General features: G+C 37.8%; 2 protein-coding genes across 2 annotated transcripts in view; both read right to left on the bottom strand.

Annotated features, from left to right (window-relative positions):
* Positions 1-307: 307 nt before the first annotated feature.
* The window catches only part of LOC147865057 (nuclear pore complex protein NUP98A-like), a 53212-nt gene continuing 34637 nt past the window's right edge, over positions 308-18882 (bottom strand). Inside the window, exons 2-13 of the mRNA XM_087317790.1 lie at positions 7644-7690; positions 7211-7486; positions 4632-5090; positions 4345-4545; positions 2734-3431; positions 2583-2658; positions 2438-2498; positions 2238-2358; positions 2018-2137; positions 1742-1907; positions 1619-1666; positions 308-1514 (exon numbers count right to left, since the gene is read on the bottom strand). Of these exons, the coding sequence (XP_087173916.1) occupies positions 832-1514; positions 1619-1666; positions 1742-1907; positions 2018-2137; positions 2238-2358; positions 2438-2498; positions 2583-2658; positions 2734-3431; positions 4345-4545; positions 4632-5090; positions 7211-7486; positions 7644-7668 (2934 nt within the window). The 5' untranslated portion in view covers positions 7669-7690 and the 3' untranslated portion in view covers positions 308-831. The remainder of the gene's footprint in view (positions 1515-1618; positions 1667-1741; positions 1908-2017; positions 2138-2237; positions 2359-2437; positions 2499-2582; positions 2659-2733; positions 3432-4344; positions 4546-4631; positions 5091-7210; positions 7487-7643; positions 7691-18882) is intronic.
* LOC147865058 (uncharacterized) lies at positions 8824-11201 on the bottom strand. The gene has a single exon (XM_087318625.1). The coding sequence runs from the start codon at positions 10892-10894 to the stop codon at positions 8849-8851; it is 2046 nt and encodes a 681-aa protein (XP_087174751.1). The 5' UTR covers positions 10895-11201; the 3' UTR covers positions 8824-8848.

Raw genomic sequence — 18882 nt, forward strand, 5'->3', positions numbered from 1 at the left:
ACTATCCAAGTCCTAACACTTGAACAGGCATATATGAATATGCATGTTCTATTTATAAATCTATAATCTCCATTCACTGTGGGAACCAACATGAGAACCCCATCAAGAAACTGTGATCAAACTAAACTCATCTATATTGTCAAAAGAGATTCTTAAGTCAATTCCTAACTTCCAAATTATGGGTAGTATCTGTAGATTTACATTTGAATACGAAGTCAATATAGCCTAAAAAAGAAACTTTGATTTTCTCGACCAGTAAAAACAGTCAGACATGCCTCTAAAATATGGAACATAACCACAATAATCATTACATGAATTGGTATCAGGATTGAATTAGAAGTCCTTTTATGGTGAAAAAATAAATTGGAGATTGAAACATGTGACCCTCTACATAGGTTAATGTCAAATGCTTGAGTCATGTTTTTTTTCAAAATCATGTTGTTTTACCAGGATCTGTAAACATTGAGATGTGCCTAAACCATTTGGCTAGCAGCTCATCCATGTAGTCTCACCTAAAAAGAGTTACCTGCAAAAAAATATGAGGTCCATATCCTTATATCCTAGTACATGAATGAATTATAATATTCGATATCCTTTCATTCATGTTCTAGAAACGTATATGAGCTCAATAAAACCTGATTTAGGTTTTATTACTCACATACTAGAAGCTTTACTGTGGATTACTTTGACAATGTCTGTGATCAGGGAACTTCGAAACAATCAATCAATCATTTTAAGGAGCCCATGTCAATATCTTTAGCTCTGCAGCCTCTGATGCAGAAGTGTTTATCTCAGACATAATCAACAGCACACATTACTTCAAGTCATATTTTAATGTTCAAGTTCTTCCTCTTCAAGATAATATTTGCTGAAGTGTTTTACACGGAATTTCCATTCTCCCTTAATTGCATTGTAGGAGATAAAGTCTGCACCCTGCTCCTCTGTTTTCTTCTTCAGTCGTCTCTCAAACTTCTCGACCTCAACCCCCTCTGTTAAATATTGGCCCGACTTCTTGTCAACACATTTCACATTCAACAATGTGATCTCCGCAGGTTTATTCAGACCTGAACCTGGTGGTGGTCTCTTGCTCTCATCCATGTATACTAACACTTCACATTTGTTAAATTGTACTATGCTTTCAAGATCAAGACCCCGAACATCCACCTCGCACAAAAACTTCAGAAAACCATATCCATGTCGCCCAATCACAAATTCGTTTACTGATCGGCAATATCCAGGCTCCGCTCGTTCTTTTGCAGCCAGTTCCTGTGTTTTGGGTTGGATGAAATAATCAGAATTTCGTAGCTTTGGCATTACAGCTTCTATATCTGCACCATGCTCATATGCAACTGCAGCTTCCTCGGCTCTATGTCCAGCAACAGAAGCGTAACCATTTCCTCTAGGAATCCCTTTTAAATGTGTGCCATTTTGCTTTGGCAAACCCTTAGATATTGAAATTTCTTCTTCCACCTTGGTTCTACCAAATGTAGAATTCACATAACCATGGGAATGAGCTGGAAAAACAATAAATGCATTCAATTATCTTTCGATGCATTCATTTCATTGATTCTATCTGAATGTAGTAGTGGAAGTAGAAAATATATCAAATGATCCTTACATTCAACCAGTCCGTTTCCATTGATTCCATTTCCATCAAGCTTATCATCTGCTAACAGGCATGGTTCATGCTTATTTCAGGATTGCAGAAAAGTGTTAAACTATAGGGGGATTAAAAACATACCCTTCTCCATCCTAAAATCAGCATTCGTAGATTTTGAACTGTGTACTAGATTCTGTGGTTGCCCAGGTTGACGAATTACTAAAGCTCTTGGATTCTCTCGAGGAACAAATAGTGCATCTCCTTTTGAAACGGTGACTGTGTCTTCACCATCACTAAAGAAGGAAGTCTAACCAGGAAAAATTATCAAAGCATTAAGATCTCAATTGATATGAATAGACTAATCTATGGCACCAAATAATAGAATAAAGTGAAGTTCTCTTGACTTTAAAGTGTTACCTTTGGAGTATCTTTTCTTGAGTTATATCCCCGTGCTTGCATACGGATTCTAGATCTCTGAGTGATATGCCGTGGTGTAAGAACAGATGTCATACGCATTGGAGTGGGTTTCTCTGTTGCCTTAAGGAACCATATTGCATAAGAAACCATATATTGGAAGGATTCAATGCAGCAAAAGTACATAAAAAATGTCAAGAAGGGAAGCAGCAGGAAATCTTACTGGCATACTAGATATTCCATATTGAATTGAGGATCCTGGTGATGCACTAGGGCCGATAGACATCTGAGGCATAGGAGGTAGATTTCCAAAGGGATTGGTTATTGATACTGGTGTAGTTGTCCTGAAAGTATATATATCATAATTTACACAATCCAGCACCAACTTCATACCAAAGTAAACCAGCTATTTGATATACTTACTGTGGTGTGAATGTGCTGAGACCTGATCCAGATATTGCAGGTGCACCAAATGAGTTCATTCCTATAAGAACACAGACAAGACAAGAATGAGTGAGAAGAGATCCATATTGAAATCAATAAACAAAAATTTGATCAGCAGTATCACCTGGCTGTGATTGCCCTAGGTTCGAGAAACCAAAACCTCCAATGGGCGCAGATGATGGAGCACCAAATACAGATGACTGCACATAAAACATCCTTGAGGATATAATCCAGGCGGCTAATATTCACATCTCAGAAATTTAAGATAGACTTACTCCTGGTGTTGAGAAACCTGCTGGTTTATTGGTCTGAAACAGTGAAGCAGAAGTTCCAAATAGGTTTGAGCCAAGGTTTGGAGTGTTAAAAGCAGGAGTTGTTACAGTTGCTGGCTGGCTTGGAGTTGAGAACAAGGAGCTGGATGGTGCACTTTGTGAAAAAGGATTGGAACCAAATGTGCTTGTGCCTGCACTGAATAGACTAGATGAAGCTGAACTAAATGCAGGAGTAGAGGAAGCACCGAACATAGATGGGGAGCTGCCAAACCCTGAAGCAAAACTGCTAGGAGTACTTCCAGACCCAAAAGTTGTACTTAAGTTTACGCCAAATGAGGGTGTACTTGCTTGACCAAATGCCGGAGTGCTTGCTTGACCAAATGCTGGTGTGCTTGCTTGACCAAATGCCGGAGTGCTTGCTTGACCAAATACTGGAGTGCTTGCTGACTGACCAAATGCTGGGGTAGATGGTGCAGCTCCAAATGGGGATGGTGTCATTCCAGAAGCAGTACCAGGTGCACCAAAAGTTGTAGTTGGTTTGCCTCCAAAAAGACTAGAGGTGTTGCTACTGAATGGGTTTGGAGATGAAGCTGGCGTTTGACTAAAAGCTGGAGAAGAAGTTGCTCCAAATGGGGTGGAAGTTGTTGGGGTCTGACCAAAAATACCAGATGCTGGTTGCTGTGCTTGTGGATTAGGACCACCTGTATAACAATATGTGTAGAACTATCAAACGCAATCCTGGCACTGGTGTAATACCATCCATAAATTTTACTAAATTAACTGGGAATTTAAACAAATCCTAATTTAAATTTTCAACTGAAAATAATTTCTGTTATGATGGATACAATTAATTTAATTCACTAATAGTCTAGACTCTAAAATGAAACAACGAACACAAGGTCTTGAATATCGCTATGAGCCCATACTCCAAGTAACAAGATACAATATATGATTCAGAAAACTAGTTACCCTGGAATACCCAAGAATGTCTCTATGAGCCCATACCAAATTTCATCTCTTCCGTCTCTGTAGTGGAGTAAGAATTTCGGTTTCTGAAAACTAAAAACTCAAGCACAATGATAGCCTACATCTGCCTATAATATCTACATTAGTGTGGTCCTAGCAGAGGGCCTGCAGGTTTTAAGTCATCTGGCTTTTTATGCCACACAGTTAAGCTGAGTTGCAGGAGATCTAATCAAGATTGTTTGATCTGTCCAACCTAGTATTGAAATCTCACATTCAAAAAATGAAAGTGAGTTTATGTGGTGTTACCAGTTCATCATACAAGATCCATCTAGCAAGCATATGCATATGTCCATGCACATATCATGCAAGATGCGTCTTGACATGCATGGATGCATCATGTACATGTCTTTACTGTAATACTGTATGTTATGTACATTTACTATGTGATAAACTTGTTTGGGGTGCCCAACTACCATGAAATAGGAAACTTTACCAGGGCTAAAAATTGAGGAATGATAGATATCCCTCCAGTGTATTTTAAGAAAATGCAAATAGATATCCCTCCAGTGTACTTTAAACGTTTCCATTTTGTCTTTGAAGAATACTAATATAATCCATTATTTTTTTACATCAACACATCAAACCGACCTTTATCACCAGCTTGGTAATCCTCAAATCGCAATTCTTCAAAAGTCTTAGATTTGAAAGCAGGCATAGCTGAAATTGACATAAGTTTCCCGGCTTGACCACTAACTCCAGCTTCTGCATCAGTAGTTGGAGCATAAGCTGCAGCTCTGCTGCCATTCTTCTGACCCCCAAAAGTTGTGGCTCCAAAACTAGGTGAGGAACCTGCCAATAAGCACATTCGGACATAAGAATGCAAACTAAATAGTATGGGAAATATGTTCTTAAATAGGAAAAGGGCATAAGCAAACCAAATCCAGGAGAACTTTGAGCACCGAAAGTTGTAGCTCCACTGCTGCCAAACACAGAAGTGCTGCCAAATGCTGGTGTTGAACTGCTTCCAAAGGCTGAGGTTGACTGTCCAAACGCATTGGTGGTACTACTGCTTCCGAAAATTGAACTGGAAGTAGCACCAAAAGCAGGGGTAGAAGAGGCCCCAAATGCTGGAGTGGAAGTAGCCCCAAAGGCAGGAGTAGGGGTAGTACCAAAAGATGGGGTAGAGGAGGCACCAAATGATGTTGAGCCAAATGCAGGTGTACTAGAGCCAAATGCAGGAGCATTTGATCCAAATGTTGAAGATCCAAAAGCAGGTTGAGACTGTCCAAAGGATGTGCTTCCGAAAGGATTTGCCTGACCAGCATTAGGCTGTGCAGGCGTTGAACCGAAGCTGCCAAAATTTGTTGTAGGCTTTTGACCAAAAGTAGATGTTCCTGAATTTAAACACAATCACATCAACCTATCAGTTCCCATAATTATTCTTATAAAAAGTTTGTGAGTGAGATAGCCAATTGTGCAACTGTTCAAATCAAGATATTCACAATTCAGTTCTTCAGGGATACCACACCCACAGCTGATTTTATCATATTCAATAACAGATTGTGTCCTAAAAACATGGATAAAAAAGGATATTCACCTCCTCCAAAATGCAACTATTCTGGATAATTACATACCTTTCAATAGGCAAATCCAATCAATAAGAATGCAAATCCAAACAATGATATGGATATACTTCTAGAAGTTGCTGTCCCTGTGACGGGTCAACTTCTAAATCCAATAAGGTTTTTCCTTGTTAAAGTTGAATTTTGTTCAGACCAATGGATTCGCTTCTCTCTGCACATTATTCCCTTAGATCAAACATCCGTACCTCCTCACAAGAAACTGCTGGTATCAGACAAATAAAACGAGATTTGGCTACATATTATTGGCCTCACCCTGTTCAGAGTCAGCTAGCTGGCTGATCAACCAATGAAGGCCATTACAACCCCTATCTACAAACCCATGTCTGGTAGCAGCATATACTTCTTGCTCCTCTATTAATGGCTGAGCGAAGATGATATCAGAAGATTGCAGGGAGATGGTAATTGGAAAAAAGATACAGCAACATCAGCTGAACTCAGAAGGCTTTCAGCAGGAGTCACCATGACATAGAATTTATTGATTGGCTCAAGAGGATATCCGGTATTTTAACATGAAGTGTATCTCTTCTCTTTGTGTGGATATGGATAGTGTTAGAGGCTATTACTCTAGGTTCATCCAGTGCAACATCACAATAATATATACCAAGGAAGGAAAGGAATATAATCAGAATTTTAAGATACTTTTGTCAACACAAACGTCTTAATGTGATAGAAGCGCATGGCCATAGTTCACCTCCAGGAATCCAGGAGGGCACGATAAAAAATGGTACGAGTTCTTGGCTACGAATGAACAATAAGGTTAAAGTGACATTGTTGGTGTCCACAAAGAAGATGATAAGGGATGCTTATCCCTTCATAGGATTGGCACAGCACAAGAGAAAACATTTGAGTTGTGTGAATATGTGTCGTGTACACAAATAGACGAGCAAAACCAAAGACATAAGATATTTGATTGAGGTCCTTTTTGGGGTTAAAGCTCTTTATGGGCTTAAGATACAGATTTATGTATGCTTTAATAGAAGCCTTTGTAGAAATCCTTTGATGTGCAAGCCCTTTAGGAGCAATGTACGTCAGTCATATATTAGACAAAACATTTGTAACATTGATGATGGTCAATTTAAACTCATTTTTCTTCTTGAAAGGCATCATAAAGATTGTATATGGATAATTGTGTTACTGTGATCTTCATCACCTTTCACTCCCTTCTTTTCTTGAAGGTATACTGGTCTAAGCTCAAATAAAACATTGCTCTTCTAAACTTAACATTGGCAATCAATATTTGTAAGATGTTAACGCGACAAATATTCCTCATTTTATTTTTGGGAGTATAAAACCATACAACTTCTTGCTAGATTAATGTTAGGTGTTTAGCATCTTACCAATTGTACAAATGTGAGGGTATTAGTCATGTTTAGGGCTGCGGGTTCAGGGTTTAGGCATCGTACCAATTGCATAAATGTGAGGGTTTAGTCAGTTTTGTAGCAGTGTCTCTCTACAGATGAAGTGTGCACATAAATACATCTCCACATACTTTCTTAAATCTAATATTACAAAGTAAAAGGCATGCATAAATATTTCTTGCTGGTTATGCATAAACCGACATACAAAAATGTGATCATTCCAGCCAAACACTACATATTCTGTTGGATTACATTACACTTATTGCACACATAAAAAAAAGAATAGCATTCCCTACTCAATCCTATGAACGTTGTAAGAGTAAGTGCATGGCCACCAACAAATGAAAAGTTTACTAATATAAGAATAAAGAAAATAAACAATTCATGGAAAAAAGGAAAGAAAACAGCTTTCTACACCCTGAAGAAAAACTAGAAATGTGCCCAGACACAAGCGATGCATCATCAATTATGTATTTTATTTGTTTACAAAAACATGAATTATAGAGAACTCACCTGACCCAAAGGGAGATGGTGTACTACCAAATGCTGGTGTGGAAGATGTACCAAATGCCGGTGTAGATGCTCCAAATGCTCCAGTTGCTGTTCCCCCAAATATTGAACTTCCAGTTTGCGAAGCCCCAAATGATGGACTTCCAAAAGTTTTTGCTCCGAACATTGATGATGTGTTCTGATTGGTACCAAAGGGGCTTGATGGAGTTGTTGAACCAAATGGATTCGATGTCGACGATGATCCTCCACCAAATGGACTTGAATTGGATGCGCCAAAAGCTAAAGTGAATATATAACAAAATAAAAAGCCAAGCAAAACCCTAAAATCAATAACATAACAAAACTAAATGCCAAGTGAAATGCTGATTCAATAACATAACAAGAAAAGAATGTGAATAGATTTGTTGAAGTAAAGAAATATATTGATAATTCTTACGGCTACTGGACCCGAATAAAGACATTGTGTATCGTGTAATCCTTGTTTTTCCTGCCAAAACAGAGTAAATGTGGTATGATCAATATGTTACTAATTTAGTGGGTTTCAAACATCAGGTAACATGAACCCTTCCAAATGTAGTTGCTCTTAGAAAGAGTACAGAAAATATGTAGATTAAGCTAACCAGATGTCAGACGGATATGTAGAGCATAAACTTCTCTCATGACAGATTCATAATAAGACACAATAAACACTACAGAAAAAGAAAACTCTCTCCAATAGAGATTCTCTTATAAAAAGATTTCGCAATGTGGTACTCATAAACAGAATCTACAGAAAAACAAAAGCTTTGAAACGGAAAGTGGTACGATAAAGTGTGTTACTATGCCAGAGGATGTCAACAGGAGGAGCTTACACAGAGACGGATTCTCTTAGAAACAGCGCAAAAGGAAACAAGGTTGAAAAAGTTACGCAGACACGAAAGTTTTTTTTGTCATACCACATTCACAGCAAAGGAAGGAACAAGAGGGGAAAAGAAACAGGAGACAGAAGAAGAGACACCAAAAAGGCAGCGAAAGTTGCGAGGAGTACCTGGGGAAGAAAGAAAGAGAGAACTTCTTCGGTCTGTGTATTTGAGGCGATCTAAGACGACAAAGAGACCATGGAGGGAGGGGTCTGCAGACAGGAAGGAAGGGATGGATGGATGGATGGATGGATGGATGGCTTTACAAGAGAAGCTTTACAAGAAGAAAGAGTGATGGAACAGGGGAAGTGTGCTTCTGCATTCTTCAGTCCACACACACATGTAGGTTATGCAAGGTTTGCTCTTTATATGTACGTATGTATGTATGTATGTATGTATGTATGTATGTATGTATGTATGTATGCATAGATTGAAGCATGCGTGATATGCGTGGTATTCGACATCCGCAATATTCGTAGTATTCGAGAATATAAAATTGCTCCAAGAATATTATAAAACCATTCGTTTATGGAAAATAAATTTATATAATAAAAATTATTCAATTCACTCAAAAAAAAAAGGAAAAATCACCAATTTATAGAAAAATGGAAGGTCTTCAAAATCACACTAACATAAGAAAGAAAAGTTTTAATTAAAGCGATTATGAGCCGTTATATTGTAATTTCTAAATTCTAGGTTCTAACTTCTAACTTCTAAGTAATGCTTCGAAATGCTTAAGACTCTATGCACTATCACATTCATCATCCGTATCTTCAAGCTCATCCATAATGTCCTTATGAGCTTCATTTTCATCAATAGCTTGATTTTGCATTCTCAAAAGTCTCTCATCATCTTCTTCTTTGTTGATCATATCTAATGTTGCTTCAATTATGCATAATCCCCTTTCCTTTATTCTTCTTATGAGACAATGATTTGCATGTATGTAAACCAATTTCTCAACATGAGCATGAGTCAATCTATTTCTTTTTTTTGTATGTATCGATGAGAATGTACTCCAATTTCTTTCACAAGAAGATGCACATGAACCTTGAGAAAGCACACGAATTGCAAGCCTTTTTAAGTTTGGAGTGCTTGCTCCAAATGTTTCCCACCACTTAATTGCATCATGCATTCTAGTTGGATCATTTGCCATAGGAACTTGAAATGAACTCTTTTGTTGAGTTTTATAAGCATAGAATTCATCTAATAAAACACCACATAAAGGTATATCACCATTAGTATACCGCATAATAGTTTCCATCCAACTTGTATTCAGCTTCTCATCAATATCTTGAATTTTTTCTCTCCAAATTGGATGTAAAATAAAACCAATTGCATGCAATGGTGAATGTAGCATTGTCCATCTTTGCATACATATTTCCCGAATTTCATCAAGCAATAAACGATCTACATCTTCAATGTGGTTTATTTCTTCTATCATACAATGAGTACATTCATAAATTAAACCCATGGTTGCACCTTCTCTATCCGCCAATCTAAGAACTTTTAGGATAGGCTTGCATATCTTTACGATCTTCTTTATATTTGCCCAAAAAGAAACATCAAGTATAATTGAAACTATTTCTTCTCCTAGTTGTGTTTTTGATCCTTTCCATTGACACCATTGTTCACTAACCACCATTCTTCGTAATCCACCTTTGACTCTGTCATCCAATAAGTTTGACAACATGATAAAACTATAGGCAAATCTAGTAGTGGAAGGCTTTAACAATTCTTTCTCACTAAACTTACGAAACATTGCCAAAGAATATTGTTTTCGTGTAATAAACACGATTACCTTTGTAGCTAATTTCAAAACATCATGAACCCAAGCACATTTTCCAATATCTTCAAACAACAAATCGATGCAATGACATGTGCATCTGGTAAAAAAGATCATGGGCCACTCTTTCTCTATCATCCTCCCAGCTACTACACAATTAGTTGCATTGTCCATACAAACTTGCACAACATTTGATGGGCCAATATCAAGAATAACATCCTTTAAAATCTTAAAGATATACTCTCCTGATTTATATTCTCCACTAGTGTCAACTGATTTCAGAAACACAGTGCCATACGCAGAAGTAGCCATCGCATTAATTATTGGTCTATTCTTGGTATCTGACCAACCATCGCTCACAACAGTGCATCCAATAGTTTTCCATTTTTCTCTAATTTGCATAATCTCATTTTCAACATATTTCACCTCTTCATTCAAGTGCTTTTTGCGCAATTGATAAGGAGATGGTGGCTCATAAGACGGCCCAGCAAGTGCCGCAGCTTTTATTAATTCACGAAAATATGTACTTCCCACTTTTACATCCGGTATATCCTCTACAAAAAAAAACCTCCTGATAGCTTCATCAACATTTTTATCAAGTTGCTTTTGCCATAACATCTTCAAAGGTACATTGTCTACTTTCATCTTTTTACTTGATGCATTACCAAACGATGATGAAGGCATTTCATTGATAGACGTTGATTCCACATTCGCATCAACATTTGTGCTACAATTTTCAGCATTACATTCCATCGATGACTCATCATTCATGTCAACATTTGCACAACCAGATACCATTTTTTGTACTTCGGCTTTTATAATAGCATCAATTTGACGGCATTTGTCAACACCTAAACCTTTCAAGCCCAACAAGTGAGCTCTTATTCGAAAGGGGCCACCAACAAATACATGGTGACAATGATTGCATTGAACAACAGGCATACCCTTATCATGTTTTCTCAAAATGGCCACATGATTCCATTCGAAGCTCTTTTGTTTCACCATTGTGTAAATTAACCTTCAGCCTTTGTTGTTCCCTGGACCCTAACCTATGAGAATAACTAAAAGAATTAGGCGACAGTGAACTATTCCATAATGCAATGTTCTTTCATTGCACTCTGATTTGGTTTTTTCTGCACTTTGGAACATGCACAAGCAAAGGAGACTCTTCATTCCTTTGGTTGCATTGTTTATTAGAGCAACTTCTTCATAGTACATATGCACATGGATTTTTTCATTTCTATATTTTGTTGCATAATGCAGAATAAACAAAATCTGACTACAAGGAACGAATTATGATTTATGAAATGAAATTCTAGAACAAATTCGAGAACAAAAAATTCGATGAAAACCAAATTCGAGAACAAAAAATTCTCTCTCTTCTCTCTCGTGAGAGAACAAAACTACACAAAAGAGCATATATTTCTTGCAGGAAAATCAGAGGAGAAGCAAGAGCATACCTGAATCTGTTGTTTCTGTAGACTGCGAAGAAGAAGAGATTGCGCGCAGGAAGATGCAGAGGAGGATTGGAGCTTCAATGGGAGCAGGCGAGAGAGAAAGGCAAGAAAACAGAAAGTCTCTGTTCGCTACTCGTCGACTGAATTTTTCCCAAAAAAAAAATTAGGGGAAAAAAAGGGGGAAAAAAAAGTTAACGAATATTAGAAGAAATATTCGTATACGCATTCGTTGGGATTCGTGGGGGAGGCCCCACGAATGCGAATATTTCAATCTATGTATGTATGTAGGTATGTAGGTATGTAGGTATGTAGGTATGTAGGTATGTAGGTATGTAGGTAGGTATGTAGGTATGTAGGTATGTATGTAGGTATGTATGTAGGTATGTATGTATGTAGGTAGGTATGTATGGGTGTGTATTTTCTATAGGAAGGTTTATTAGAGATGGAGACCACACATCCTTACATCTCCAAACTTTGTCATTATGCCACACATCTGCCATCTCTCGTCGACTTCCGTTGAGCCATCCATCGCTCTCCTCTGTCCCCCCCGTAGGCCCTTCAGAAACATGGACCCCTGGGCGTATGTGTTTTAGGTTGCGCTCTCACAATCTGCTTTTTCCCACACAGTGCCCATCTTTAACGCCGAAAGGGTGGTGCGCTTTTTGTTTCTGCAATCAATTGTCAGAATGTTTGGTAAGTCTTTCTGTCTCCACAATTAGGTCCTTCGAGTTTCCCATCATTAAAGTCGTAGGTTTTGCGTTCAAGATTACGTTTGGACAATCAATCATTAATATGTTAGTCGTGATTATGTATGGCCATTAGTGCCTAAGGAGTGCCCATCAATAAAGCCAAGAGTATGTGTTTTTTTATGTGGCATTGTTGACATCATTTTAGGTCCTGGAAAATGCCCATTATAAAGCAAAGGATGTGTGTTTTAGGTGACATTTTGAAAATCAAATATCAATATTCCGGTCGTATAATATGGCCATTTAGGTCCTTGGAATTGTCCACCATAAGAAAGGGTGTATGTTTTTAGATAGCATGAATATCAAAATATCAATATTTTGGGTGTACTATATGGTGAAGTAGGTGTTTGAAATTGACCATTGTAAGCAAAGGGTATGTGTTTCAGGTGACATTTTGATGTTCATTGTGAAGATAATGGTTGTAAAGTATGGCCATTAAATCATATACCACTAGGTAGTTCAAATTCCCCAACACAAGACATGGATGTGTGCTTTAATGAACATGTTGAAAATCAAATATCAACATTGTGGCCAAGCTATATGGCTAAGTAGGTTCTTGGAAGCATAGTTATGGTTGTTCTTTGAAAATTGTAATAAAGAGGCATATGTAAATTGTTACCCCACCCAATCCTCAATAACAACAATAAATGAAGTTTTAATACCATTATGGTAAAGTGTAGGTACAACCAATGTATTACTTGACATTTGGTTGGTATATAATGACGTCAAGAAGTGTGTTTAATAGAGTTTTTTGTAAACTCTCGAGGTGTTGACATGATTACGTGCATGTGTGTACTACTTGAGTGGGATTGTGGGGGACCTTAACTAAGGAAACCATGATGTTGTGCTCCCTTTCAACAAGCACTTCTCTTTGTTGTCAATTGTCGTTGTTAGTTCTTGTTTCTCGTGGCTCACCACCTTCCATTGTCCACCACTAACGTCGTCGATGTTTGCTACTATCTCGACACAACTAACTACTACCATGGTTGCCTCCATCAACAATATTGTTGATTTTCAAGCATCGCCCTCTACCCATTGACTTTGTGGATGATGTCAACTGATGCCTCCATAGTCTTGCATTCCCATCCTCTCCGGTGTAGGTTCCTAGTGGTCCCACTCCCCTTCATTGCGCCATAATGAGAAAGTGACCAAGAAGTTGGAAGAAATAGCTTGACCTACGTGGATGAATGTCAAAGAATTCACCAATAAAAGGAAAGGAAGAATTGTACCTACTTACAAGCTAAGATCAAACATCAAGCAAAGGATAAATTTGAAGAAATTTCTTGAACAAAGGATGTTCAATAATCATGACAGGGATGGGAGGTTGTTGTAGCCAAATGGCTAGTGGGGTTGATCAACTAACCTTAAGTGGTGACTTAGGATGATCTACTAGGGCTACATGTCCAAATCTCTCATTGGGTTCTCTCCCAGAATTGTGTACATCAATCGGCTAACCCTAAGTGGTGACTTAGGATGATCTACTAGGGCTACATGTCCAAATCTCTCATTGGGTTCTCTCCAAGAATTGTATGGGTCGATCGGTTAACCCTAAGTGGTGACTTAGGATGATCTACTAGGGCTACATATCCAAATCTCTCATTGGGTTCTCTCCAAGAATTGTGTGGGTCGATCGGTTAACCCTAAGTGGTGACTTAGGATGATCTACCAGGGTTGCATGTCCAAATCTCCCATTGGGTTCTCTCCAAGAATTGTGTGGGTGGTGTCAGGAACTCTCAGCACTGGTTGCAGTATTGCAACATGCATTGGTATAGGAGAGGGCATTCATGCCATGTGTGATGGCCTTAACATGTGAGGCATGTAATAATTTCACGTACCACATAGTCTTCAGGAATTCTACTCTTGTAGGGATGCTATGTGATGGTTTTTGGGTTGTTAGGGCTTCCTTTGGATAGGTAGTTGATAATGTAAGTGTTTGGATGCATGTCATGGGATCCTCAAATTTCAAAACCACTAAACATGCTTCAATAGAGGACAAACACATATGAGCTATCAAGAAGTTCTATAGTATGGGGTTGTCTAGCCTGTTGATGAACATATTCAAATGTAAAGGAAAAAACAACAATGGCCTAATGGGTAAGGTTACCAATTGTGTGTGAGGAGGTGTAAGATTCCAATTCTAGCACATGTTTGTTGCTGTTAATTACCCTTTCTTTTTAACATTTCAATGGAAGGGAGTAGGCAAACATTTATTGCAGTGGATGAACCTCGTCTATCTCTATGAAAAGGGGAGTTGAGGGCACGATTTGTGGTTCAATAATGGGTTTTAGTTTGACCATGTTGTGGTTTTATGGATGTCAGGTTAATTCTCCTTTCTTCTTCTTCTTCTTCTTCTTCTTATTTGGGTTGTTTTAGGGTTGGTGAGTGTACATTTCCACTTCTTTGGGATATTTCATTAAAAGGTTTTCTTGCTTAGATGAAGATAGAAGAGAGAGAGAAAAGAGGATCTTGAAGAGGAGGATGTGAAAGAGGGTTTGTTAAGCTACAACAACAAAGGCATGACAATTGTTCTTCGTGAGCTTGAGCCCCCGAAACTCATACTCCTTCCTCCTAATGTACTTCCGTTTGTAATTACTCATTGTAAACCCTATTTTGGAAAAGAGAATACTTCCATAAACAAATTAGTGGGTGTTGTCTTTATCTAAGAATTGTTGTATTAAGAACAAGTAATTAGTCTTAATCCTTGTTATCTTTGTGTAATCATGTTGAGTGGAGGAAAAGAGAGTGAGAAGTTAATTCTCAACATCGACAAAAGGGTTTCCTCAAAGCATGAATTCCTTAAACCAATATATCTTTGAACTAGTATTTCCTTGAAGGAAGGATTTCCTCGAACCTTGATTTCCTTGAAACAATATTTTCTTGAAGCAAGATTTCCTAGAGGTAGGATTTCCTTGAACCAGGATTTTCTCAAAGCAAGATTTCCTTGAGGTTGGAATTCCTTAAACCTAATTTCCTCAAACCAAGATTCCTCAAACCTAGTTTCCTCAAACTAGACAATTACTTGAATGAGGATTTCTTAAATCAAATTCCTCAAGTGAGATGTTTCTCACAAAGGGGAACCACACGAGGGCTACACATGAAGGGTTCTATATATTCTCTCACGGCATCATGTGCTCCTTGGTTCAAATCCCTTGCAGTCTTGCTTGAGTTGCACACACATGCATGTTTACATGATGTCTTTTAAAAGGGTTTAGAATCAAAAGTGAGCCCAAAAGCCATCACTCTTTTGATGTCGAAAATGGGCTCTTATGCTTGTGTGAGTTGCTTAAATCTTTCTATATGATCAACATCCCCATAACCTTAAGTTGAGGGATGAGTTTAGATATCTCTCTCCTTTTACAACTATTGTTAGCTAGTTTGGCTATGGGGTTTTTTTTCTTGTTTTTCCCTCTACATTAGGGATAAAAGTATGCATGGATCGTAGAGCTATCACTTGGTCTAAGTTGTGTTGTGAAAGAAGAAAGCAATGGTGTGCTACACCATAGGTAATTTAGGTTAATTAGAAACACATTGTTAGTATGAATGTATTAGGTTACGAGAGAGGGAGAGTGAGTGAAACCTTTTTAGCACACAAAATTACTTCCATTGAATTCCAAATCAAACTTTACACGCTTACATTTTAGGGTTAACTTAACCCTTTTGACTATTTAAACAAATAGCCCTTACAACATGTATATGTCCATTATACATGTATACACTACAATTTAACACTCCCTCGTAATGGGCATATTCAATGTAGCTCACTCATCTCGTCAATGTTAGTATCAATTTCAAGCCCATTTGAGTGCACAAAGATTGGGATCGATTTATCATAAAACTTTTGGTCATATCATCGAATATGTTGTCGAGAGTTAGAATATCGTCAATGACAAGTATCTTTTTCATGACACATTCCCTAACAAAGTGATATTGAATCTTTATATATTTTGATGTTGAATGATAGATTAAATTCGTTGCCAAGTAAATAGCACTCTCACTATCACTATACAATGTCGAAGTTGAATTCGAAATGATTTATCGAAACTTGCCAACTAGTTGACTGAGACATATTGCTCCCTTTGCTGCAACTATATATTTTGCTTTAGTTTTCAAGGTTGCCATGTTCTCCCGATTTTTTTACCTCCAGGAGATTGCTCCACTTGTGAATTGGAAGAAATAGCTAGAGATTGATTTCCTATTGTCTAGGCATCTTGCAAACAAGCTAGGTTTTTTCGAGTAGAGGTTTTGTCAAGCCAAATAAAATGGTGCTTAAGTCTTGTGTGCCAATCCAATATCTTAAGTCTTGAATACGCAAGAACGATGCTTGAGGAGAATACAATACTAGGTTTGAGTGCAATCTTCATGCTCAATCCTCTATTATCCATGGAAGCAATGATCAATGTTCTAGTTGAGAGCAATACTTAAGACCATAAGGAGTTGCAATAGTAGCTAAGAAAATGTTGTAGCAAATAGTTTTAGAAATTGTCTCTAGAGCTCAAGGTGATCTGCACAAAAAGAACATGGATGAGCTTTCCCCAAAAAACCCTAGATAACAAATGTCTTCTCAACCCTTAAAACTTGGCTAAATCCTAATGATCTTTGGAAACATAAAGCTTCTACTTTGATTCCAAATGTTGTGAAAGCAGCAATGTTGTGCTATTGTAGGCAATTTAGGTAAATTAGAAGCACAATGTTAGCATGAATAAGTTGGGTTATGAGTGAGACACTGAAAGCTTGTGGTTAAGACACAAAATTATTTTCACTAAATTCAAAATCAAACTTTACATTTGTATCAAAGATACATTTTAGGTCAACTTAATGCTTTTCACTATTTACACATGTACACTCTACAAATTAACAAGGTGTGAGGTGGGTGAGGGTTGAGATTTCCTTGTGAGTTCTGCCTTGCCTCTCACCGTCATGTGAGTTTCTCATCACAATTACCATCAATTGGGCTAGAGAGGATGCAATTGGATTCATTTGCTTGTGAATCAACTCTATCATTTGGACTATGCATTATGGGTTGCTCGAGTGTGTGCTCGACGATAGTGAGTGTCTCGTTTATCTTGAGATAATCGATTACGTCTTGAGGTATCAAAAGTTTTATTGATATCATCATAAAATAAATATTATATTTTTGCCAAAGTCATTTAAAGTGTTAATGACTCAAAATAAAAGATAAAAGAAAGAAGAATGCCAAATTTTTCGCTTGTTTGTGCTTGGATTTTGTATCGAAAATCTCGTTAATTGTTCCAAACAAATAACAACAAAAGAGAGAAAAAGGTCATTAGAATGGCTTTGCTTCCAAATATAACGAATAAGTGATTAACAAGAATAATAGATTAAGAGAGCTTATCCTCACGAATAGAGTCTCGACATCGTCTCAAGATGACATAATGAAGGGGGCAACTAGTTCCCTTTATATAACTTCTCTTTGTAATTAGCTTACCCTAGTGGTAAGTTGCTAACACTACATCTTGGGTTCAAAACCCAAATTTTCTCACCTCTCTATTACACCAACCGAGTTACATCCATCTGGGCTATATAATCTCTCTCTGTCTCTCTCTGTCTCTCTCTTTGAATACATGCTTAAGATTCAAAAAAGTCCCTCACATCGACTTCCTAGAATCGCATGGGAAGCAAGCAAAAAGATCCAAAATATGCATAAAAGCAAATTTTTGTGTTTCGGTTGGATGCAAGATATGACAAAGCGGTTTGGTAGATGGGATGCAACACATTTGCTTCATGATGCATCACTAGATTCCTCTGTAAATGAGGCCTTTTCGCAACGCCAATGTATCATGACATGGGAAAAATGTGGAGGATCACGCTTCATACATTATACTACACATGTTCCACCTAACTACAAAACCATATTCTTCGCGGAACGGGGAAACTGTACACATTGATACACATTAGAGCCCATTCCGTTGGCTTCTGTTCGAATCATTGCTTCCATTCGACTTAGCTCACATGCATTGCGATGTGAGACGGGGCGTTGGGGCACAAGTGATGAGAGTGGTCGACTATGCACGCTTTGCCCTAAACAAGTTCGAGAATCTAAGTATCACACTTTGATACAATGCTCTGCCTTTGATCATATTCGACCATGCTTTACACACATCTTCGACCAAGCCCAATCCTTGCACGAATTTCTCTCACAACCACAATGTGCACTCTCGATTGCAACATTCATTGGTAAAGTTCTTGAACATCGAGAGTTGCTACTTACTTTCACACATATCACATGAAATGTAATTTTTTTGGTCTCTTAGGTCATATTTGATCTCCAAAGATGATAATATAATCTATCTATCTATCTCTCTACGTACATAATGCCTTTTATTACGAAAGAAAACACCACCATGACTAATGTACAACAAACTTTACAGCTCTAGGGATCTAAATACTACAAATTCAATCCCACCCTACATACTAATTTAGATGACAAATATGATGAAATGTCACCTTACACAATTGGCTCTCTTCATGGTTGAGATTCTATAATTCTCTAACACAGTAAATTGCCACAAAATAAGTTTTTTTAACTTTGCAACATATTTCCTCACCCTTGTGAATCAAAAGTGAATGCATTCTGCATATTCCAATTAAACCATAGACCCCAATACCTCAAAATAATTTAGAAATAGGGCATTGCTCCACTCTGTTGGGAGAGCAAGTCGCTCTGGATGGGATACGCGGGAAGTTGGATCTAGAGAAGGAGTTGGATTGTTCGGAAGGCATCTAGAAACTGGATCCGAATTGGTTGGAAGGCATCCGGAAATTAGATCTT

This window comes from Azolla caroliniana, unplaced genomic scaffold (genome assembly GCF_043228905.1).
Source record: "Azolla caroliniana isolate FFs.n. ecotype wild unplaced genomic scaffold, voAzoCaro1.0.p SCAF_4, whole genome shotgun sequence".
Lineage (NCBI taxonomy): Eukaryota > Viridiplantae > Streptophyta > Polypodiopsida > Salviniales > Salviniaceae > Azolla > Azolla caroliniana.